Source organism: Acanthaster planci, linkage group LG02, assembly GCF_054643075.1.
Source record: "Acanthaster planci isolate LZ-2023a linkage group LG02, COTS_SCS, whole genome shotgun sequence".
NCBI lineage: Eukaryota > Metazoa > Echinodermata > Asteroidea > Valvatida > Acanthasteridae > Acanthaster > Acanthaster planci.
This window is the reverse complement of record NC_141778.1, coordinates 11,952,741-11,976,099: the sequence shown is the minus strand read 5'-3', so window position 1 is coordinate 11,976,099 and position 23,359 is coordinate 11,952,741. Positions and strand designations below refer to the sequence as shown.

Sequence of the window (23,359 nt, the reverse complement as noted above, 5' to 3'; positions counted from 1 at the left end):
TCCTTCACTCCATTTTTCTGTTATATCACCCTCTTTTGTTTATCATAGCATATATACTTTACTCGTGACTTGATTTCCTGCAATGCCTTTTTTATTGATGGTAGATTTGAGCTTGCTCTGTACTGTTCCGGAAGGAGGACCCAACAGAGACCTTAGAACGATGCCAGCCTGGTGGTATTGTGACGGGTTTCCTGATTGCCCAGCAGGAGCAGATGAGCATAACTGTTCATCACCATGGTACAACCGAACCTGTAAGCTGATAGCATCCACACTGAAAGCTTGGCAAAGTAGATCTTTGACCTTGATCAGATGTTGACATGATAATGCAGAATCTAGTTACGTGGACACTTCCTCATCTGGGATTCCAAGAAAACCTAAATTTAGGATTTCACAGATTTCTGAACCCACCGCAGACCAAGAATGAGGATATGATTGCGCAATGACCGTTTCTAGTAATTATTTTTGAAAATCATTTCCACAAGTACGTTGTAGGTTATTTCAAATTTTGATCTAAGAATTTATTCTCTTCTTATATCGCAGAGCAATGTTTGCCATTATTTTCAGATTTTCTGAATTCAACGACTTGCGGTGTTGGGGGAAGCACCCCTGTCTCTGCCAATCGGATAGTCGGTGGTACCCCTGCTTTAGCTGGTTCTTGGCCTTGGATGGTGTCACTCAGAGACAGTAATAGTGGGGAACACTGGTGTGGCGCCACACTTTTGTCAGAGCACTGGGCTCTCACAGCGGCACACTGCCTGTAAGACACTATAATGATCTGTTGTGTACAAACACCCCATCAGTGTCATATTCTGAAATGACAACTTAGTTTTTGTCACCATGGTCTGTCTTTTAGGTTGCTGACATTGCAGAAGGTTATGAAGAATCCTCTATAGCTAGTGCGGTGTAGCGGACAGCAAGTTTGAACAACGATCATTTGTCAACCAATGGTCGATATTGACTAGTAATTTATGCATTAAATATACACTGGATGTCAGGCAAATCCGACCTGTGTTGTTGCTTGACCTTGCCCAGTGCTGCAAAGTGCAGCTACTTGAATGTTGTTACCTTCCTACAAACTGTTCCCCTGCTCTCCAGAAACTAAGTCAGCGAAGACCAAGTGTGCACAAAATGCCCATAGACTTTTCTTCCATAGCCTTTCTACATGTATGAGTTATTCATAACCACCCCAATCCATTGCTCTCATTGCCTAAAACGTGGCCCCGAAAGTCTATATAAAGCAAGCAGCTCCTGCAGTCAGCATTGATCATTCCTAAGCAGGCAGCTCTGGACAAGAACTCCTTGACCGTTCGTAGGCATATAGCTCTGCCATGAATACCCTACTTGTCACTCCCGAATAAATAGCTCAGATTCGGACGAGCTGTACTCCCATACAGTAATATCCAGCCTCACTAGCAACAGAAGTTGATCATTGTAAAGTAATATGATATAAATAATTCTTCAGAATAAATCAGTTGTGTGTGTGAGTCAATCCAATGACTCTCAATCATTTTTGATAAGGGCTTCCTACCCTAAGAGAGACGTTATGCAGTACTTATGCCCATAACAGATTTCATGCAGAATCGTCCAAAAAGCTCACATTGTCCGTAGAATGGGACATTTTTAATAAGAGAAATCATTTTGCTCTCCCATTCCAGCGAGTATTTTGACTTTGCCGTCCTTGGTGATGTTCGTCTGGACATCAGGTCCCCTTACCACGTTGACGTCCCTGTGAAGGAGGTGTACCTCCACAAGGGGTTCAACTTCACCAAGGGATTCTATGACCTGGCACTGATCAGGTTTGTCCGTCCAGTGGAGCTCAATGACCACATTGACATAGCTTGCTTACCTGACCCAGGACTGAGGTTCACCAGGAACGAGTCATGTTTCATCACTGGATGGGGGCATACGGAAGAAAATGGTAAGACTAGCCTCTACGATGCTCTGTGAATGGCTGAGGTTGCAACTCTAGTGCCCTGACACCAGACGTGCACTACAGAGATCTCCATTATTTGGCATTAGGCCTTAACTAATCTTGAGAACAAGTGAGTAAACTATGAGATGCCTAGACAGTGGAACAAAGTACAGTGTTTGGGAGAGTTGCGTCAATGTTGATGTGACAATTTTTTTCTGGAAATTGCAGGGTCTGTATCCAACATCCTTCAAGAGGTTGAAGTGCCCATGCTTGACCCTGCAACTTGCCAGCGACTGGCCCCTGACAATATCCAGGTGGCCGGTCAACTGCTATGTGCTGGCCACCCAGAGGGACGGATGGACACTTGCCAGGTAAGTTGACATGACTAGTCGATTTATTGTTTGATGGAGGTTTGCTGGCTGGTCATTATTTGCATGAAGAATTATGATTCATTTGACCTGATGCTAGTGCTTGAAGAATTGATTGCATTTGATGGAAATAAAGTTCGGATTGACTCCAGCTTAGCTGGCTTGGCGATGAGTTACAGTAGGTTTTCCGGTCTAAGTTTGTCAGAGCTTTACTAAACTAGAAATCAACTTAGAATGGATGGGATATAAGGGAAACGGAAGCACAGGCTGCCCTCTTCCAATGGACGTTTAACCCATCCCTCCTAGGGTGACAGTGGAGGTCCACTGATGTACCAAACTGACAACGGCCGATGGACTGTGATAGGAATTACCAGCTTTGGTGATGGCTGTGGCAGGCCACTGGCGCCTGGTTACTACACCGAAGTCGCACCGTTCATGGACTTCATCTTGGCCGTAGTGAGCGGAGAGGGCCACCCAATGGCTAAGAAGAAAGTAATATGTGCATTTTGTTAGAAATCCTCACCCAGATTTAGATGCATAAACTGGATTGCTAGAAAAAGCCGGTCATCTTGATCTGATCCCATACCCGTGAATATTTTCCTTTAAAAAGGAACAGAAGACAGCAGGGACAGAAGAGAACTTGTCACTTTGCTTATTTTTTTTTATTTAGAAGCTGTGAAGTCTTCCCTTTTTCTTTTCATTACAGTTCAGTGTGTTTGAGTGCTTTATGAGCAGAGAAAGCATATTTGACTTCCCAAATTGTGGATTTATTGGAAGGAATAATTTATGATGATATTTGGTAATGAAGTCTTCTCTTCACCCCTCTCCAGACCCCCCCCCCCAAAGTATCACTTGACAACGAATGTACTGTGAAACAGGTGGTTTGAAATATCCATTTGAGTGTTGAATGACCAACTTGGCTTTGTCTACCCATTTTTTGAAAAGTTGACCTCTCCAAATTCCCCTTATTAAGTCCCAGAATGTTTGTGTCCATGATTCTTGCCTGCCATTTTGCAAACCCATCCAAGGGCAGACGTACACTGTGGAAACGTGCATGTTCACTCGGAGTCTGCTACGTCTCCATCCGTCTAGCCCCCTCTTGTGGCCCAAAGCTGCACTTTAACTTTTTCCGTTTGCTTTGTTCAAGCATGGTTTACTCAGAGAGCACATCTTTACGTTTTACTTGATAAATTTGCTCAGCAGATTTGACCTATTATTTTGAAGCATTCTGCTTACGTATGCTTTGCAGTTTTTTTTTACTTAGTCAGCTATGTATTTGTAGTTGTTATTCCATGCCATTTTTCTTATGCTTACATATTATACAATTCTGTTAATGTTATTTCTTAAATTACCTCTTCTTTTGTCCTGCTCACTGATTTCACCATACGATTTTGTGGGAAGAAAAGTGGACTTCTTTGCTTTGCAAACTGAATATGATTGTTGTGCTTTTGGTATAACGACTGGTTCTTTTACACCGACTAATGTGTAAATAATTCACTAATCATTTTGAGCGTACTCCAGTGTGTGTACATAGTGGCATGTTTATTTCTTGCATGTACTGAAAATAAATGGAAAGATTCGAAGTGATAAACGGGAATCGTAGAATGCTTCATTCCACTCCAGGCTCCTGGACTCCAGGAAGCTTGTTTTGGCAATTTTAATTAATTTCCGCGGTGTGCATGTCACCGACGGGTATGTTCTGCTTCCAAGAATGTTTGTGGCCTCTATTTCTTGTATAATGTACAACAAAGGCGAAGGGGGAGGGCAAAGCCCATGAAAAGAAGCCGATTTGGTGGTAAAATATGAAAGTAAGGCACTGTTGGGACTATTTTTTTTCTTCCAGAAGCATGTAAAAAAAAGCCCCTGAAATGTAACCTCACTCCCAGAAAGGTCATAAAATGTTACTTGAAAAAATTCCACACTCCCCCCCCCCGAACGAGTTTGCTCCCCCGTCAAAAAGTTCCTGCTCTTCCCTTGAGTACCTCAGAATCACCCCGTGTAGATTTTTCCTCGATAGTCAATAAAAAGGGGGTTGCATTTTTGCTGTTGTTTATTTTACACATTTAAATTCCTAATCTTTTGCCCGACTATTTGATTTGATTTCAATTTTCTTTTTTTTTTCTCCCGATTATTATGCATGTTTGTCATCACACTTGTTTTTCTTCGCTTTTTTAAATGTATGTTGGATTTCTGCTTGCTAGACTCTACCGAAACACGACCAGAAAACGCATGTATTCTGTTTTTCCCAAAAAAAAAGAACGGCCAGGGAGTTCGTAACTCACAAAATATGGAAAGAAAAAGAACAGAAAGGCAAGTCTTTTTTTTTTCGAAAGCTATAGCGAACCCTTGAAGGTCACTCCGCAGTCAAGCGGCGTGTAATGTATGACCAGAAATCGCTGATTCGGAAACCCCCCAGTTTCCCTATTTCCAAAAAAAGGAGGTTGTATGTAAATCCTCTCTGATATAGGATCTGTTCACACCCGCAGCAGGACGCACATACAATACATAAACCTTAAGGCTCCTTGGCGGTTAGGTTGACACCGAGTACATAACAGTCATGCAGACCAAGACGCCGTCTGCTGAGCTTGCCCTCGAATCTCATACCCAAACGCAGTGATTTGCCATCGCTCCTAGCCGAGCTACGGTAATCAGTAATCGTCATTATCGATCATTATATCCCGGTGGAGGGAAGATTGCCGAAAATTTATCAACAGAAGCTTCGCCAGTCAAAGTGCCGCTTTCTGACTCTCGCACGGCGCCTGTTCATGTCTTTCTCAGGCTGTCTCTTTCGCCTCCGAAATTCTGTCTAGATATTTCGGATTTATGGTTGAAAAGAGCCGTGTGAATGACAAACAGAAGAGGACTTGGCGATGTGTCTTCAGTGAGCTGAACTCGCAGACCAAATCAATGTAGCAGAGTGTGTTGGAATTCTGCGTTCGAATTTCCGACACATTCAAATTGCTGCGTATTTTATCACCCGCCCTTTTTGTAGGAAAAAGGTTTTCGTTCGAAAATCAGTTTAATCAGCGTACAATGGGATAGGCCTATTTGTTAAATGTCATGCTAAAAAATGTCCAAACGAGTGGCGTATCCAGCGAGGGAAAGAGGAGGTTACACCAGAAGACATGTTGCTATATAGATATTTTTTTTGTAATTTTTCTTATTTATTCTTAGGAATCGAAAGATGTAACACTTTGGAAATAGTTCTGTGACCTTGGAAGCAAAGAGGAATTTTGACGGATTAAACATCCGTTTCGCCCCCGGACCCTTAGCCTGGATATGCAAATTCTTATTAACACTTCAATTACAGAAAATCAAAACAATCGATTGAGATATGTTTAAAAAAAGCAGCAAGAACACCCCCCCCCAAAAAAAAAGTCCAGCAAAAACAAGTGAGAGCGCTGTTGGAGTCAGGAAACAACTTAACCAAAATTGTTTCACAAAAATGATACGGCTCTTGAGGAGCCCCCTAAAGGTCATTGAAACCGGCGTTTTGTCAAAATTGTTTTAAGTTTTCCCGTAAGGGCTTGAAATTCAACATTTCGCTCTAGTTTATCCCAGTCACATCAGCTTGATTGCCGCGATGTTTAGCGTGTGTGTCCAGTCGTCTTTGCGGGGTTTTAGAGCAACCTACGCCTACTTTGAAACATGATGCCCTAGCAATTCGCTGTTGACCAGACAACTCGACTTGCTGTGACGCGTGGTCGAAGCCCGCCCCTACCGTGACACTGAGACACGAGGAAAGTGCGCATGCATCTCACGGGTGCAGAGAGGATGATAAACGGTCGCTGTCGCTCACAGCTCACTCTTCGGCTCGTACGCATCCAGACTCGGACTCGATGCTGCGTCGTAAAGTAGCAGTGCTTGCAATTTTACCCCACAGTGAGTGGCAGACCCCTGTGAAACTTTCCACGCACACTGTTCTTTGTTTTGGTCAAGAATGGCAAGTACCGAAGAATGCGTAGACTTGCAAGGGTCTGAAGATGTCGAGGGATCCGTTGACCGCTGTGGCACTGGGACAATCCAACACTCGGCCTCCAACTTGGCCAAACAGTTACTGGAAGATCGGGCGGCCCAGTACTGCAGCTGCGATGTAGTGGGCAAAGGATCATTCCCTGGAGGCAGGGGTGGGCGTGACATGGCAAGGGACACCCGTGGGCGAATGGAGCAAGAGAAGTTGTTGATGCAAAGCGAATCGCGGGAGGTGGAAGATGGGACATCAACCTGCCGTGGGCGGATGGGTTCTGGACAGGTTGAAGAGCGGGAGGATTCCTCCACGGAATCTAGGGAGACAGTTAACGAGGTGAGTGGGTAGATGAAGGCCGATCAAATCTTTATCTTCATGTCTTGAATCGCCACTGATGACTGACGAGTAGCAATCGATACTCTTATTCCTGGTCGGTTTTTGTTTCAGCTGTTAGTTGTCTTTGCCTCTAGTAGGAGCCGTTCTCAAGTAGTATTCTTTCTGTTCCCCTGAATTTAATGATGAGATTTGAGACTCGCACTCCCACGTGTTGGCGAATTGCCCAGATTTCAGTACTTCGAAGGGCCAGTAAAGGGTTTCAATTGAATGTCATCGTGCAGATTTCAAGAAAAAGATGTGCTTTTGTTTTCTGTGATCCGTTTTCCACACATGATGGACATTGTCCAGACATTACCACTGACAAATAGTTGGCTGATTGAGAACTTATCAAGTCGTAAGAAGTTGAGATTTCATCTTTCCCTTTCCGACTGTTTGCCACAATTCCCGGCCTCTTGTTTTGTTAACATTCTCTACACGAGTGTGGCTGCCACTCCAAATTCTTCAGGTTTAGGGACACAGATAATTGGGTGTTGTATCTTTACTCCAATCGTCCATTTTGCTTGTGCAATATGAGGACAATACTGTACATATGCTGTAATTTCATCTTGGGAACCTTGTTGAGTAGCTTAGTAGTCCGGGTATAATTCTATAATTTATTTTGTAGATTTCCGAACTTTTATTTGCAAAAGGTTTCAGGTGTTATTTGTTTCACTAGATTTTCTTTATTCAACGTATCAGTTGAAACATAGGACAGCTCTGCGAATGCAATCTTGTGTCCAGCGTTCCAGGCTACTGACTTTATTGTTAGCCGACGTACAGACAAAGTTTAGTGAGTGTAAACAAAATGTAAGAGATACGCATATTGCACGTGTTTTTTTTCTCAGTTGGACCTATTATTTTGAACGCTGCCCTTGCCTTCTATAATTGAGTCTACCCCCACTAGCACTGCATCAATTAATTCAAGCATTAATCATGCAAGAGAACACCGTAGCTTAGGTCGTGTGAGACAAAGACTCAATAGTCAAAGCGTGACTTTTGCAGCATTCAGACAAAACTGGGGCTTACCCTGTGGCATGGGTGTCGCATTTCAGCTCGCGAAGGGGACACAGATCGACTCCAACACCCGTGAAGTATGGTGTTTAGTATGTCTTTTGTACACTCGTGTTTCAGCGCCATCACGTCATGTTACGGGGGCATCCAGGCATACTTGGTGAGATGCCCCGGGTCATTAACTTAACTCCCCATGCAGTCCCGACTACGCGGTACAGATATTCAGACTCACTCGATGTGATAAGCCTTGTCGACGAATGCCGCGCCAGGGCATAATTTCTTCATGATTAGCACTTTTGATGCTGAAGGACTTTTTGTGTGATTGCTTTAACGTGACGATAGACTGTAGGCCTACCTTCCAAGTTACGCAAAAAAGAATAATAAGAAGACGAAGAAATAAACCAGTTTCTATAATCACGACTTTTGCCCCAAAAGTTTCTTCTTACCGTCGTAACAGGTAGAATAGACCGACCTACTCCTTCATGTCACTAACAGTGGTATCAAACATCAACAAACATGGCGTCCTCCCCCTTGCAACGTGTGTTTTAACTTGAGCGTCTTTTACCCAAAATAAAGCCTAGGTTCGGTATACTACTCGGCACATCAGTGGTCTGAGTACTTTACCGACTGTTGCCTTTATTTTTGGAAAATGATACTTATGGAACTCTTTGCCCTCGATTTCACCCATGTTTGTTGATGTTTGATACCCACTATTGGTCATGTGACTTGGTGGGCTTAATCAGTCTGATGCAAAGTGAAGGGTGGGCTATATAAAACCTGAAAGTTGACCCCTGGTGGCGCGCATCCGAAACCTGTGGATGCTTAGGAAAAATATTGTGGACAAATTATAAATTGTATCTTTTCCCGTTCGTTTACTTCTTAAAAATCATCTTGGAAAATGCCTTTGTCAAATAATTGCTAGCACATTAATTTAAAGAAACTGAAAAATTACCCGTTAGTGACCGGAAAGAGAAACATCCTGCCGAACTTTGACCTCTCACTTCCGAAAATTTAAAATACATGAAGACCAGTGCAATTCGGTGATCTCGTACGTAAATGAACAGTTATGAAATTGCATTACGTGTATGTGGTAGTCTTTCGATAAAAGCTAAAATGAAAACAGATCAAAATATTTTGGGCATTTAACAATTTATAAGGAAATAAACTGGAATAATCTGCGTTTACGAAAGATTCTAAAGTTTAATCTAACCGTGCTGACAAAAATGGGGTCAGGTCAACTCAACTTAATCTAAAATCCATCGACTGCAGGTAGGTAAATCTTCACAACGTTTTACACTCTCGTTTTCACGTGAGCAAAACAAACGTACACGGACAAGGAGACCTAGGAACGATATTGCCGGAAGTGAAAGGTCGTTAATGAAATTCGTTTTTTACCCATCTCTGGGTTACTTTTCCCAAACGTTACTTGAGGAATACAAACGGAAAGTTCCGACGTTAGTGTTCCTTAAGATGGTTTCTGTTACGAATTATTCTGCCAATATTTATCGCATGTGAAAGGACGACCCCATAAATTCCCTATCGGCGGACCGCGCGAGGGTTCCGGAAGCTCTCTGCGGGACCTTTTACTTTCAGGCTCTATTTGTTTAAAATTTATTTGTGGCAATAAGGCATCTGATGATTTAATCAATTTCTGCCAATTTAGTATGAAAGACTTTTTTTCAATAGCCAATTTCAAAATTCATAGCTCTCTGGTCATCTTTTCCTACCTCCATGTTTTCGCAGACCAGTGTTTTCATAACCGTCACGAGACCAGCCATTCATCTCTAGCTTTGTTGGAGACTAACCTAGATTTACTTGCCGTGACGTCACAAGAGTGAAGACTGGGGTCGATTAAAGTCAACAGGCATAAGTTCAAGTGTGCGTTAATATGCATCACTGAAATATAACTTGAAACTTTGCTTGGTAAAATGTAGACGATGAAGTAGTTATTTGATGTCAAAGAATTCGTTTGATGGATTCACTCGAATTGAAGAACCGCACTATGTCTTCCGACATGCATTTAATGACTTCAAACACACCAGCTGTTAACCAGTGAGAGATTTGATCAAGCCAACCGCTCCTTGTGCACAGCCACTGGGGACCCATTCTCAACCAGTTATGGAATTCTGCCCTTCAATCATTTCAGTTTCAGTTATTTTGATGATGAGTCGTTCAACACAGCTTGTGCAGGTGAAATCACATCAATTAGGGCAAATGGAAGAACAGGTGTTTGCAATGTGTGACCCTAGTTTACGCAGCTTTGCTCTAGTCAGCGTGCATAGCCTCTGCCCTCATATAATGTAAGATACAACGCAGAGCTTTATTGTAGGCCTTCATTCTTGAAAGTTCTGGCAAATTTGATTCGTGTTGGAGACAGAACAGGCTAGGGATGATAACAATTTATATGACGATGTCGCCAAGGTGATTTTTTGTACGGTGTGTGTGGTGATGGCGTTTGCGGATACAGGGGCCACAGATGGTTGCAAATACGGTGGGTGTGGGTGTTAACTAGATGGGTGCGGTTTTGGATGTGGTCTGGCGGAATGGAAGTCATGCATAACTGCAACCGAATTGATAGTAGCTTATACGCTGTACACTCGGTGCTTTTTCCCCGAGAGCTTGGGGAAAATCCACAATCTTACTCGGGTGGGACTCGAACCCACGACCTCCTGCTTCCCAGTGCAGATGTCTTAACTGGCTGGCCGGAGGAAACAGGAGGTCGTGGGTTTGAGTCCCACCCGAGTAAGCTTGTGAAATTTTCCAAGTTCTCAGGGAAAAAACACTATAAACGTCGGTGTAAGGGCAAAACTTGTTATTAAATTTAACATCTCCCCAAATACATCTTGAAATGATAGCAGCTTGGGACATTTTTATACCTAGCTCAACCGTCTTGTTTTTTATCATGAAAACATGAAAGTTAACACTTCACTTCTTTCTCACACTCAAGACACAGCCGTACCACGTGCACATTGTCAAGCACTGTCCAAACGGTGACCCTGCGTTGACATTTGTGCCGGAACCGGAAGCCAACAGCAAAGGTCACTTCATTCGGCTTCCGGTCATCGTCTCCAAATACTGGGGACCGGACCAGTACCAGGCAGATAACCCAGGAAGATGCCTTGTCAAGGCAATAGTCGCCCTGGGAACGTTGCTGCTTGTAGCAGTGATCTGCTTCTTGGCAGGTTATTTTACAGGTATAGCTGTATTAATAAGTCTCTTCTCTTGAACCCGACGTTTGACTTCGATCAGTCGTCGCTTTTACTCCAACGCACTATCGTATCATGAGTGGACTTGAGATGTACGGAAGCAAATCAAATTTGTTTAATGATTCGTGACTCTAAACAACCCAGATTTATATTCTAAGATAACCTATAGAATCATAAATGTAATATATCTGAAAACAATTAACATTAATTTGAAATATATATTTATATGCACCCCAATGACAAAGCTCACCGTGTGAAGGGTTTTCACAGATCACATCACAAATAACCGGCGACCTTCCGAATCTGAAATAAGTACATGTATATGTTTAATTAATTAAACTGCATACAAACCTAAAGAAGCGGACGGCTAATAGGCCCAAGGGTAAATCCAAATACATGTATCCAAAGCTACTAGTGTTGCTTCAGTGTCCCTGGCCGACCGTATGGCAAATGACCTCTAAGGACGTGCTGCCTTGCCAGATACTGACCTGTCATTAACTACGGTGAGCTGTCACCGGTGTGTGTCCGTCGTTCAGGGTCGAATCCCAGATAAATTCATGACATAGTCGTCACCTTGTCCTGTTGCAGGTCCTTCTCAAAACAGCTCAAATTTATGTCTATCTTTTTACAGTTCACCACTTAAATTGTTGAAGGATCGTCCATTAATTTGTCACCGCTACCACGAATTGTCGCCAATGTGGCTTTTTGAGGAAAAACTGGTTTTCGAGATAATCGCCAGAGAAGTTTTTCCTTTATAAAAACTACCAAAATAAGTATTTTGTGACAACTTTATGTAACAAAAATCCCCTACATGATTCTTTGATGTCTAATCGTTCACCTAACCTGAGTAATTAGTACAAAGAAGGGGTTAATTAGCCAAAATTAATTAGCAAAGGTTAACGTCACTTCGTGAAAACGAAAATTACGTTTTTGTACGTGAACGTCCTTCTGTTCATTGTATAATAATCATAGGGAAGGTGATCTTGCCTTTACCCACGCACTACTGTGAATGTAACAAAGCTAACGTCACTTCGTGAAAACGAAAATCCCGGTTGACCTACTTTTCAGCCGCTTCCTTGCAATACGTGAAAATGGTCAAGCACGATAATGTAAAAGAGAATATCGAAAAATGGAAATGAAAAATATTCATTTTTTGGACATTAACGACACTTCGTGAGAATGTTGACAAATTGAGCACACTATTGCGTCATTACGCCTCTGTGTAATCTTCATATTTACTGTAATTTGCTGGTTCTCGTTTTGCGGTTTTGCCCTCAATTGGTTAACATTCTTCTCTTCAACAGTCAAGTTCCCAAATGAGGAATCAACGATTTCTTCGTGGAAAGGTAGGAATATAAGTTGATATATTTTAACAGTATTTTATCAGTACGTGCACATGTATAACGAGTCATAATATTTTGTAACCTTGTTCTTTATACCGGTACGTAATAATGTCTTGACTAGCTATTTTATGAAAGTTACGTGTTATTTTTTCATGTGAACCTTTTTTCGAACAATTCAAGGTCCCTACAGTCAAAGACCTAGCTCGTTCGAGCGATTTTACGAATAGATAATCGGGAACAGTAAATGTGGTAGGCAACAATTTCAGGAAAAGAGTATATGAGTCCGAGCACAATGATGGAAAATAGTTTTAAAATGATAAAGTATATAGACCCTGACGTGGAGAACGTAAGATGACTATATGGCCACAAATTTAAAATACATCCAACATTGCTGGAAAGTAGTCAAATTCCTGGATGAACCTTGGTTCGGGGCCACGATCGACGGCTCTTATCTCGATCTTCAATCAGACCGTGTGCTCTGCACTGATTTCTCACAGATAACACGCTCCGACAGCCTTCCCTGTCATCGCGATTTGTCGTGATTATTTCACTGAAGCTCGGTGCTCATCATTTCCACGAATTCTTGAAAATTTTACGTAAATCGCAGCGTGTTGTATGATAATCTTTGGATTAATGACAAAAAAGGAATAGACTTACATGATCTAAGTGCCTAAGATACTGAAAGTTAAGCACTCTTTCGGCGCTCGTTTTCCTTTGTTTTTTACACAGGTATGAGGTAGATGCTCATACATAATTATTCATCTCAGCCTTGCATTTAGCCTTCCAATGACGTGTAGGCCTGTACGTCCTTTTTTCTGTTGTAATTATTATGCCACCCTGCTTCTTAGACGTATGTTAATCTGTACGAACATTTATGCATTCTGTTTTCAACACCACTTTCAGCTGACCTATGACCTCCCATGAAGCAATTACACTGTAAGGCCATAATTTCACGTCGGGATTAAGTCAAACACGAGCGATTACGTAATAAATCTATCAGTTGACAGTTTCATTTGGCAAGCACTTTGACAGAAGTTTTCTGGATCGGCCATTTCTAGCAAACGGCTCGTGGGATATTTGGGATGCTTATTTACAATGTCGTTTAGGCGTTACCTGGAATGGCACAGGTATATTGGGGTTCATAGCTCCTACACCTGCGGTAAGGTGGGTCGGTGCTAGACATGATAGCCTTGACGTGATCGAGCAAAGTATGTGCCATGAGGATGTTGCTATTACAATGAATTAACTAGATGTACCGTGACAAATGCCTCACGAAGGAGCGATGGTTGTCTGCAAAATCATAAGAGGAATTCTACCCACACCCATAGGCATTGCTTCCCAGCTTCAAACTCCGTTCCAAAAAAGTTCCGGTCAAAGTCGATCGTTGCCAAGTTCGAGTTCGTGGAAGCGGGTTTATTCTTAAAAATAAGACGTGGTTGCAACATTAGTAAGCCTTACTTCCTTTTTGTTTTGTATTTTGTATTCCTGAAAAAAAGTGGAAAACCTGCATGATAGATAAATCTTCAAATTTTACGCCTTAGTTCAGAGGCTTCGAATATCATAACATCTTTTAGAATATAGTCACACATGCCCTAATTTTGTTTCTGTTGACAGGCCCGGTTAGAGTTAAAGTTGAAACCTCGTTACGTCAGCATTACGTCACCGCCTATAACGACCGAAACTCGCCGCAGTATCGGGACTTTTCTCGCAATTTTTCAAAAGCGGTGAGTCCTCAAACACAAAGTTTTATGTACTTCGAAATCAAATATTAGCTCAGATTTATGTTAAGGGCATTATATTGAACGAAAAGAGTGCCTCAAGTAAAATGTCATATTCAGCATTTGCTTTTAAAAGCACAGTTTTTGTAATACTGTAAAGTCTTCTCCCTTTACAGGTAGACGATGTGTTTATGGACAGCTCGTTACAAAACGAGTTCTCCCACTGCACGGTTGACAGACTAAGGTAGGACAGTTGTTTTTAGGGTCGGGGCAAAATTAAGACAGTGAAATTGTGTTCCTGTTGTGATAAAAAGGCAGCTGTGTGCTTTCTGGTTTAATCACCTGTAGCCCTGCATACTTATCAACCATTCGTCCATTCTTAACCTGTTTTAATTCCTGTATTATAAAATCCTATTCACTGGTCTTGGGTCCCGAAAATCAACTCAGAGTTCCAGATGTGCACTGGGGAGAAATCTTATCCGCCAGGGTTCCTTGCACAAGACGTATTAATCACCCTGTCGCACATAAAAGTTTTTACAAAGAAGCAAGCAAATTGTGTCACCATTGACATGAGATTGATGGTTCTTATTAATTTGCATTACGGGGCATGAGTTTGGGTTTTCTTTATTCCCTCGATGGGTTTAACAGCTCCAGAAATGGCAAAGTTGCCGGGTTTTGCAATACACTAGAGATTGAATCGTCGGTCTCCTCAGTGGAGTGAAGAGACCTACATGAATTATTTATGTTCTCGGTGTTAGTGGCGGACCTAAGTGTAGAGAGTGCACTGTCCGACGTAGCGAGGGCACGGCAGGACCCTGCGCTCTCCCTGCGTGATACTCACCCTCCAGTTTACCAAGAAAGTTTCACAATTCCTGCCGAGAAGGTGATAGCTCTTTTCCCGAAATGAGTGCAGTCCGTGCGCTGTCTGGAAGCTGTTAAGAGATCCCATCAAGCGCCTGTTTGTCTCCAAGGTGTATTTTATGGATTTCTCCAAAACAAGGGGGGAAAAGGCAGCGAACTTTGAAGTCTCTCCATAACCTTATACCGATACCCAACCGATCAGGGGCATTCAGAAATTTGTTGACAGAAATATGTTGCCAATCTGTTTGTCTTCACGGCAGTTTCTTGTTCATTTCAAGTTGACACAATGCAGGCCTATTGGGTTTGAAAGTAAAGTGATTGTTGATTCGATGCCAGTGCCGGAATGATTTTGTCGTATGCTTTTCCTACTTTGTATCATTGTTATTAGTTCTAAACGACGTACTGAATGTCAACATTTAAAGCATGAGTGAAAGAAGGATTTTTAGTCTGAAATATTTAATCTAAAATCAAAAGGTCAAGTTTCTCTTTGCCAAGCAGGCCTATGGAGTGCAGAATTTCCTGAAAATAGTATTATATCAGATGTGTATCTGCATAATCCGAAGTCTGAGCTTTTACACAGGCATTTAATTTCCTTTTTTGTTGTGCTTGTCTCGAACTTTCTCTAAATTGGATTTTGGTAGAAATGACCTGATTCGAACCTTATGTAGTAATGGCAATGTATGGGGTCGTCGAATGGGACGTCGGTGCATTGTCCAAATCCATGCTACAAGTTCATCCGTGAAGTCCAACTTGAAGTATAAATCGGTTCGTATGCCTTAACTACCCACGCAGACGTGGGAGTGTTCTTGTGGAATTTACCATCCACCTGCACGGTCCTCCGACGTCCAGCAACACTGAGCTAAACCCATCGGGGGACGCTGAGTTGACAACCAGGCAAGCCGTTATGGAAGTCCTTAGGGACGCGGTAGCATCGGGCCAGCTGGATACATTGAATGTGGACGGCGAGTCAATAAGGGTAACTAGAGGTGAGACAAGAAATTCTACCTGCCCAAGTTCAGGCCATTTTCCCGCGACTTACTTACAACATTAATTGTTGGAACGCAAGTCTTCCAAGAATAATCTGCAAGATTATGTAGACTAAATGTGACAAATTAAAAGAGCCTGAAAGTTGACCCTTGATGGCGCACTTCCGGAACCCTTTGATAGGAAAAATAACTTTCAAAGATTTTAGAATTTGTAATGTTTTTTCGTTCCGTTACTTCTTTACAAATCCAATTTGGAAAAATAGGCTTTGGAAAATATTTGCTAGTACATGTATATCAATTTATAGAAAGTGAAAAATACCTGACCTAAAAGAGAAATATCCTGCCAAAAGTTGACCCATCACTTCCGAAAATCTAAAATACATGAAGAACAGTTCAATGCGGCAGTCTCGTGAGCAGATGAACATTTACTGTTTGAAATTTTCTGGTAGTCTGTCAGTAAAAGCCGGAATAAAACAGATCAAAATATTTCACACACTTTTTGATTTATAAGGTAATTAACTGAAAGCAATAATCTACTTTTACGAAAAATCTTATATTTTATTTAACCTTGCCGACAACAACTGCGTATATGAAATCTACGGAACACGGAACTCATCGACTACTGGTAGGTAAATCATTGCAACATTTTACGATCTCGTTTTTACGGAAGCGTACTGCTGCAAAACAAAAATTATTTTATCTCGTTGAAACGACTTAGTATCTCGTTTGAACGACGTAGCTATCTCGTTTAAACGACTTAGTTTCCCGTTATACATGCAGATATCATTTAAAGAGATAGCTATGTCGTTTGTAAACGAGATAATAAGTCATTTCAACGAGATAAACTGATTTTTTTCACGTTGGTAGCAACACGCTTCCGTACGTTTTCACGTAAGTACGGGAATGAAACCAAACGCGCATGAGTACGGAGACCTAGGTATGATATCGCCGGACGCGAAAGGTCGGTGATGAAATTCACTTTTTACTCATCTCCAGTTGACTTTTCCTAAATATTAGTCGAGGAAGACAAACGTGAAATTCCAACATGAGTGTTTCATGGGGTGGTTTCAGTTAGAAATTATTCTTCCAAAAATTATCGAATGTGCTAGGACAGCCCAATGTAAACTCCCCTTAGGAGGACTGCGCGAGGGTTCCGGAAGCTCGCTGCGTGATCTTATACTTTCAGGCTCTGTTGCAGTTGAGGAAATGTTGCGAAGTGGAGATGTTCTGCCCAAACTTTTGTCTTCAGATTTTTTTTTGAATTTTTCAGTTCTGAGCTGTTTTTCATGTAACTTTTCGAGACGATGCTCAGGGTGTATTTTATTTATCGGCGTCACAGTACTGATCGGCGTCTCATATGGATCCATTTCATCACCACCCACGCCGGAATTGACCTCCTTACTCAAGAGAGAACCAGGTAAATATTTTATGAGCTCTTACCTTACTTTAGGATTTCATTTTTCAAAGGTGTTTCTACTTTGTACGTGATCTTTTTTTTGTGGTCGTAAAATGTCTGGAAATTTGTCACTTTGGCCAGTCCACATCTGGCCTTTTGCAATCCGTACAGGCCTAGGCCTAACTACAAAAACTGTGATAGGGGTAGAGCGCGCTCGATCCACGCGTGCGTGATGTATGGTTTCTTCGTAGAGTTACTTCCCCACGTCTTTATTTTCAAGGTTTGGTCAACCAGCTTGGATGCGGTACCCGACTGGGAGACACGTCCCGTCTGTCTCGTATCCTAGGAGGTACTGACGCTATGCCTGGACGTTGGCCCTGGCTGGGTTCCATACAGTACCAATTTGGGGACGAGTTGGCTCATCGATGCGCGGCATCCCTACTGAATCCCGAATGGGCCATCACGGCAGCTCACTGCGTTGACGGGTACGTAAACATTGGGCGTCGGTTCTAGAGAGGAGTTCTTCTCCGATGGGAGAGAATGAAAACATCAGGCTCTCCCAACATTTAGTACATGTTTCGATATTGTATTTTGATTTGGGAAAGCTTTGGGGTGTAGAAAAAAGGTATCGTGGCAAGAAAGAAGACGAAACTGCGGCACAATAAGATTAAGATGTCATAAAATACGATTAAAGTATAATGAAAGTCATATAAGAGCAGCAAATGAAGTGGAAATCTTGATTAAAAAAACGCAAACAGCAAATATAAACCAAATAATAATAGAGATGCAAAAGTGGGAAAACCGTTCATCCACGTTAAGACGACACCTGAATTTGCAAAGGAAATTTATATGCAATTGTGGTGAATGTTGGATTATGTATTAACAGTGGTGTTGGTGACATCCTAGTTCACATTGTCTTCGGAGACAATGACCTCGGAGGATCCTCCCCATCGCGCCAAACCGTCCACGTAGAGCGCATCATGGTACATCCAGGCTTCAGCATCAGTTGGCACGATAACGATCTAGCCTTGCTCAAGCTGAGACAGCGCGTGCGATTCGACGAGAACGTGTCACCAGCATGTGTCGAGACGGAACCATACGAAGTGGAGAGGTATCAGGAATGTTACATCGCGGGTTGGGGTCACACTCAGGAAAATGGTGGGTACATCTGTCTGTTCACGGTGCTCTGCAACTCACGGTATCACACTTCGTGATTGATTTTGTTGGTACTGTTTTTCTTCCGCTGTCTTCTGCCTCTCACTTTGAGCGACTAATAAGTAGGCTCCCAAACCTCCAAATATGTAAAGTTGGTGTATAAATTCAATGATTTACAAAATAGACGACTTTCATAGTCTTGCGTTATACTCCACAACGGCAAAACACCATTTATCCATATATCCCAGCATTCTCAGAAGGAAGCCAGATGCATCACTCATTCAGTAATTGTATGATTTTCAAATACAGGTAATATTTCCAGGATTCTACAAGAAGTTGAGATTCCCTTGGTCGGCAAATCGCTGTGCTCTAATCAGTTCCGTAGTCCGACGTTGGTGGCACACAGAGTGATAACAGACAACATGATTTGCGCTGGAAAGGCTACGGGCGGTGTGGACTCGTGCCAGGTAGGCCAAGCCCTGATACTCACGGTAGGCCCTACCTTGTCACAGAGTTGTAATGACTCGAGTCAATACCTGACGGTAAATGACTCGAGCCACTGTGAGCAAATGACTTGACTCGATTCTAGTCCTTCACCAGAAGACCCGACTGGAGGGAAAGTTAACAAGACTCAAGTCCCAAAAGTAAAAGCAAACTTCTTTGCGAAACAAATATTTGCAATGACTTCTAGTGCCTGTTTATAAAGTTGCTATTATGTTTTATTATACTATCAAGAGTAAATTGTGTGAACACAAGTAGAAACCTCGAGGTCAACTTAAAAATGCTAAAAATGACTTTCTCTTTTGTTTTTATTTTTCGTCCTACATTCAAATATTGGTGACTCGAATTGACTCCAGCTAAATACTTGAATCGACTCAAGTCACCTTGAAGCATAAATACGTAACACGTTTAGTATCTATCAACTTCTTCAGCAACAGTAGCAAAAGTTTAAGGTTCGTGGGCAGGTTTGTTGATTAGGATATATTGGCCTTACCGCCTGTTTCCCCTTACGGATGGATAAACCTAACCTACGGTATCTCGTTGATCTCAGTGATCCATCGACATAACTTGGTATATTTTCCCGCTTATCTAGAGCGATAGTGGAGGTCCTCTGATGTGCCTTGGCGATGATGGGTCCTGGCGAATCGTAGGACTTACAAGTTTCGGGTATGGATGCGGCAGACCGGATTATTCTGGTGTCTACACCAGAGTGTCCAGATATTGGGACTACCTTACATCTGTTGTACGTGGAGGTAAAGAAAGTATTCGGGTCTCAAATTAACATCTCACGACTGTCTTAAAAATTGAAATATTTGTTGGAATTTATAATTATTTTGTGCGCCTTACTTGTGCTTTTCAAAAGTGGTCGATAACGAGGGTTACAGAATTCATTTTCCTGACCATTTATAAGAGCCATCCATCACGTGTGAAGAACTGACGGATCCCATCTGCCGAAGCCGCCTCCCATACACCACTGTTTTCCCCAGTTCTCAAGAGGACCTTTCCTTGTCGACAATCCTCAACAATACATCTGGCCACGCCCAACCGGCCAGCCAGATGGTAATGTCGTCGTCTTCGCGGGAGTTAATGGAGACGCTTTTATGCCTGACGCTCTTCGCAAGCTGTGAGTCTAGCGGGGAGCTGCCGCTGGTTCCCTGCAGGCAGTTCTGTCAGAGTGCTATGAACATCCACTTCTCCATCGTGGCTCGCTGTGACAAGTACCCTGATGGACCTGCAAGGGACACCATGTTTTGTAGAAAAGGTCTGAGCCCGCCTTCATATTGTGTACAGAAAATAATAAGCTGAGAAATGAACTAAGGTTATTGTTGGTTAGTTTAATAACAACGTGACACCTTCTCTGACATCTTTGTTCTCTAGGCAAAATCCTTCTTGTGAGGGGTGTTGGGTTTCGTTGAAAGGAATACTTGGGCACACACGTTGTAAGCAAGATCTAAGGTTGTCATTTACAGATGTTTATGTCACCAAATGAGCCATCCTGAAACTTTTTGTATTTACTGGTCACATAGGTATCAATGCCGATTGTGGCCCCACCCACCTTTACCCAACCACCACGAACCACAGCAACATTATATCACCGTATTACCCGGCCGCACTGTTCAATTACCGTACCGTGGGTTGTACGTGGCTGGTCACAGGGCCGTCCTGCACCGCTGTCATCTTCAAGTTTACGGAACTCAAGCTGCTGTTAGCGGATCGGGGAAAGATCATCACTATTGGGTCGGGAAACGATCCTCAGAATAGGTAGGACTTAATTGAGAAGACTAAACTGCACTGGTACATTCTGCACTTCGACTTTTACAATTCACTGCAAATTTTCAACGATTTATTCCGACTCTGACGTTTGTCATAACTGATCAAAATACCAGAACTACTTTAAACTGACTCGGACAACAAACTGAGTGTGCGGAGGTATGTAGTCCTACTGAGGTTTGGAAGTTTTTGAATTAACAAGCCTTTGCACTTTAGACTTTGATAACTATTACTGGTTTAAAATAAAAAGTGGCCATCTCCTTTCCGCTAATTCTGTCTCATTCTCAGATCTAGTGGACTGTACAAGTTCTTTGGGCTATCCGTCCCCAGTCCTCGAGTTGTCCATTCTAACTTGGCCTGGATGTCCTTCTCCAGCGTGTCAGATCTCTTCGACGACCCGCAAGAAGCTTTTCAGTTTTCGGTCGAGGTCCATGTTGCAGAAGTCCGCCAGCAAGGTTAGTGGCGTATCTAAGCCTTCTCGGGGTAGGGGGAGGAGATTTGCCATGGGGGCACCTAGGCAAGAGTTTCCACGCGGTAGGGAGCTCTCCCTTCCGGCCCCAGCTGCACTACTGATTAAGTTCAATTCAGTGATAAAGACCGAGTTTCAGGGCACAAGGGGCCTTCACCAACGGGCCACGCACCACGCACCGGCGCCAGTGGCATAACTTGAGACGAGAATAAGAGCGTAAAAGGGAACTTTAACTTTTTAACCTCTTTTTTTTATACGTTTAGATGTTACAGACGACGTTTGCCTGTTGGGTCTTGGTGACTGCACCGAGAATGAGTTGTGTTTTCCTTCTTGGTGGCGCTGTGACGGAATAACAGACTGTTCAGGCGGCGAGGACGAGGCTGACTGCGCAGCTTCCACGAAACAGGTCAACACCACAGAAACAACGATTACTCCATGAAGACAGTTATAATTGGCTGATTTAAGCTAGGCTATGATTCATGCGTTGAGCTTAAAATCCAAATTAGCGGTTAGGGCCAGTAATCCTGTTAAATTGTGTCCAACAGTTGACAGTCGACTTTACGCCATTGCCAACATATGGGCCTCCTATGACATAGAGTAGCGACCTCTATTGACTAGAGACAAAGGTGAAAGCTTTATTGCTATCCAAAGTTGACAGTTTTGGACGAGGATAATTACGTCATTACACATAAACTAAGCTGGATTTACCCTGCGCCAAAAAAGATCTCTTAAAAAATCGGAACTTTTCTACTGTAGCGGGACGATAGGATCTAAAATTGTATAGTTATTAATGCATTATCCTCTTTTGCTTTGTGATTGTCAATATATGTACATGTATCAACATTTCCCAGTGCTAAATGTACTGTACACTTACTGAAGAGTAAGTATTGTCAATTAAATAGAAAAGATACTGAGTAAAGTCACATGAAATGAACCTTGATCATTGGGACTATTCATCTAAATTTCCAGGTTCTGCTCAACTGGTCATTCAGACACCACATTTTTGCGGATTTTCACTGCATTCAGCATGTTATGTAAATGTACACCTGTAAATACATGTACATGTATACAAATTATACTTCTAATTGGTAACCATAACCAACTCATAGTATCCATAGTATTTCCATGTGTATAGTTTTGTAGTATTTGCCTCAACATGTAAATGAAAAAAAGTATCTGTATGTGACCTGACTTCATAGTTCATGGTTCGACATGACAATTTTGTACTGAGAAATAGATTTAAACTGTGCATGAAAACGACTTGTTTAGTAAGATGTACGTAATTGTTGAGTCGCTATAATCTCCGTTGTATCATCAGAAAGCAGCTATTTGTGTCGTCGTAAACCACCACATTAAGTGTCGCATTATGGTTGCAATGTTACGGTGTTAGAATTTTACTCATCGTAAAATCGGGTCCATTTGTCGCTAATCAATGAATAAAAACGATGTCCTATCTTCACAATGCTGGCCATGTATTCGCCACATTGTTATACTCACAGTAAGTTGTTAAAGTACGTAGTATTTTGATATTAAATGCTGTAGCACCAGTCGTCGGGACAAGAAGTCGTCTCTGAATCGTGCTAAAAACCGAACCATACAGCACGCGCCTCTTCCTTTTCTTTTTTTAATTTTCAGGCACAGTAAAATTTAAATTTATTTGAAACAACAGACTGTCATTTTCAGAACTGGCTTCCACAGGTCGACGGCTCTAACGAAAACAATCCGAGGTCGTCGATTGTAGCATCATATTAATAATTGACGAACGACTATGAGTCATCCTGAATTCGACTACCAGTTAAAAACCACCTGTTGCTTCTTATGTAGGCTACAACAGCTCAGTTAAAGGTGTTGAACAACTGTTGGTAATTTACATAATATATATTTCTCTGATTTGTGTGATTGGGCGTGTGTCGGCTGACAATTTTAATTTCACCTTTGTTGGTATTTGTACATATATAGAACTATAAACTTGTTGTAAATACCTCTTTACGAATCGTTTTGCTTAACCTTATTTCTCCAGTTAATACACGTATCATCTTTATACTAAAACACGTTTTTGCCCTCAGGCTTACATCGACGTTTAAACGTCCTTTTAAGGGCAAAACTTGTTATTAAATTTAACATCTCCCCGACGCAAGTATCTTGAAAAGGATATCATCTTGTTTTCAGTACAATAGGGTAAGAATACTGTGCTAGTTTATAAGGTTGTGGTTTGCAAAAGAATGTGTCTTTTTTCCAAAATGTGATGAAAGTACTTTTGGGGTCACTTTCCAGTAACGTCTTGGTTACAACGGCGGCGGAACGATTGTCATAGTGGGGGG

At 42.1% G+C, this 23,359-nt stretch overlaps 2 protein-coding genes across 5 annotated transcripts in view; both read left to right on the top strand.

Annotated features, from left to right (window-relative positions):
• Nucleotides 1-3,871, top strand: part of LOC110978224 (uncharacterized) — a 50,424-nt gene extending 46,553 nt beyond the window's left edge. For all 4 annotated transcript variants that reach the window (XM_087133135.1, XM_087133137.1, XM_087133134.1 and 1 more), the window contains 5 exons: nucleotides 105-251; nucleotides 565-757; nucleotides 1,656-1,918; nucleotides 2,141-2,283; nucleotides 2,587-3,871. In XM_087133135.1, coding sequence (XP_086989261.1) covers nucleotides 105-251; nucleotides 565-757; nucleotides 1,656-1,918; nucleotides 2,141-2,283; nucleotides 2,587-2,793 — 953 coding nt within the window. In that variant the 3' untranslated portion in view covers nucleotides 2,794-3,871. The remainder of the gene's footprint in view (nucleotides 1-104; nucleotides 252-564; nucleotides 758-1,655; nucleotides 1,919-2,140; nucleotides 2,284-2,586) is intronic.
• Nucleotides 3,872-5,100: 1,229 nt separating this feature from the next.
• LOC110978241 (uncharacterized) lies at nucleotides 5,101-22,500 on the top strand. Its single transcript, XM_022233059.2, has 15 exons — nucleotides 5,101-6,583; nucleotides 10,581-10,827; nucleotides 12,144-12,185; nucleotides 13,797-13,906; nucleotides 14,077-14,144; nucleotides 15,554-15,747; nucleotides 17,087-17,164; nucleotides 17,424-17,628; nucleotides 18,030-18,301; nucleotides 18,608-18,765; nucleotides 19,392-19,551; nucleotides 19,710-20,060; nucleotides 20,326-20,560; nucleotides 20,858-21,024; nucleotides 21,302-22,500. Exons 1-15 carry the CDS (start codon nucleotides 6,221-6,223, stop codon nucleotides 21,475-21,477), a joined length of 2,826 nt encoding a protein of 941 aa, XP_022088751.2. The 5' UTR covers nucleotides 5,101-6,220; the 3' UTR covers nucleotides 21,478-22,500.
• Nucleotides 22,501-23,359: the final 859 nt, after the last annotated feature.

Coding starts and splice junctions, on each gene's coding strand:
- LOC110978241 (XM_022233059.2), top strand. CDS start 6,221: ATGGCAAGTACCGAAGAATGCGTAGACTTGCAAGGGTCTGAAGATGTC. Junction 20,561..20,857: donor GGAAACGATCCTCAGAATAG/GTAGGACTTAAT, acceptor TCTCATTCTCAG/ATCTAGTGGACTGTACAAGT. Junction 21,025..21,301: donor TGCAGAAGTCCGCCAGCAAG/GTTAGTGGCGTA, acceptor TTATACGTTTAG/ATGTTACAGACGACGTTTGC.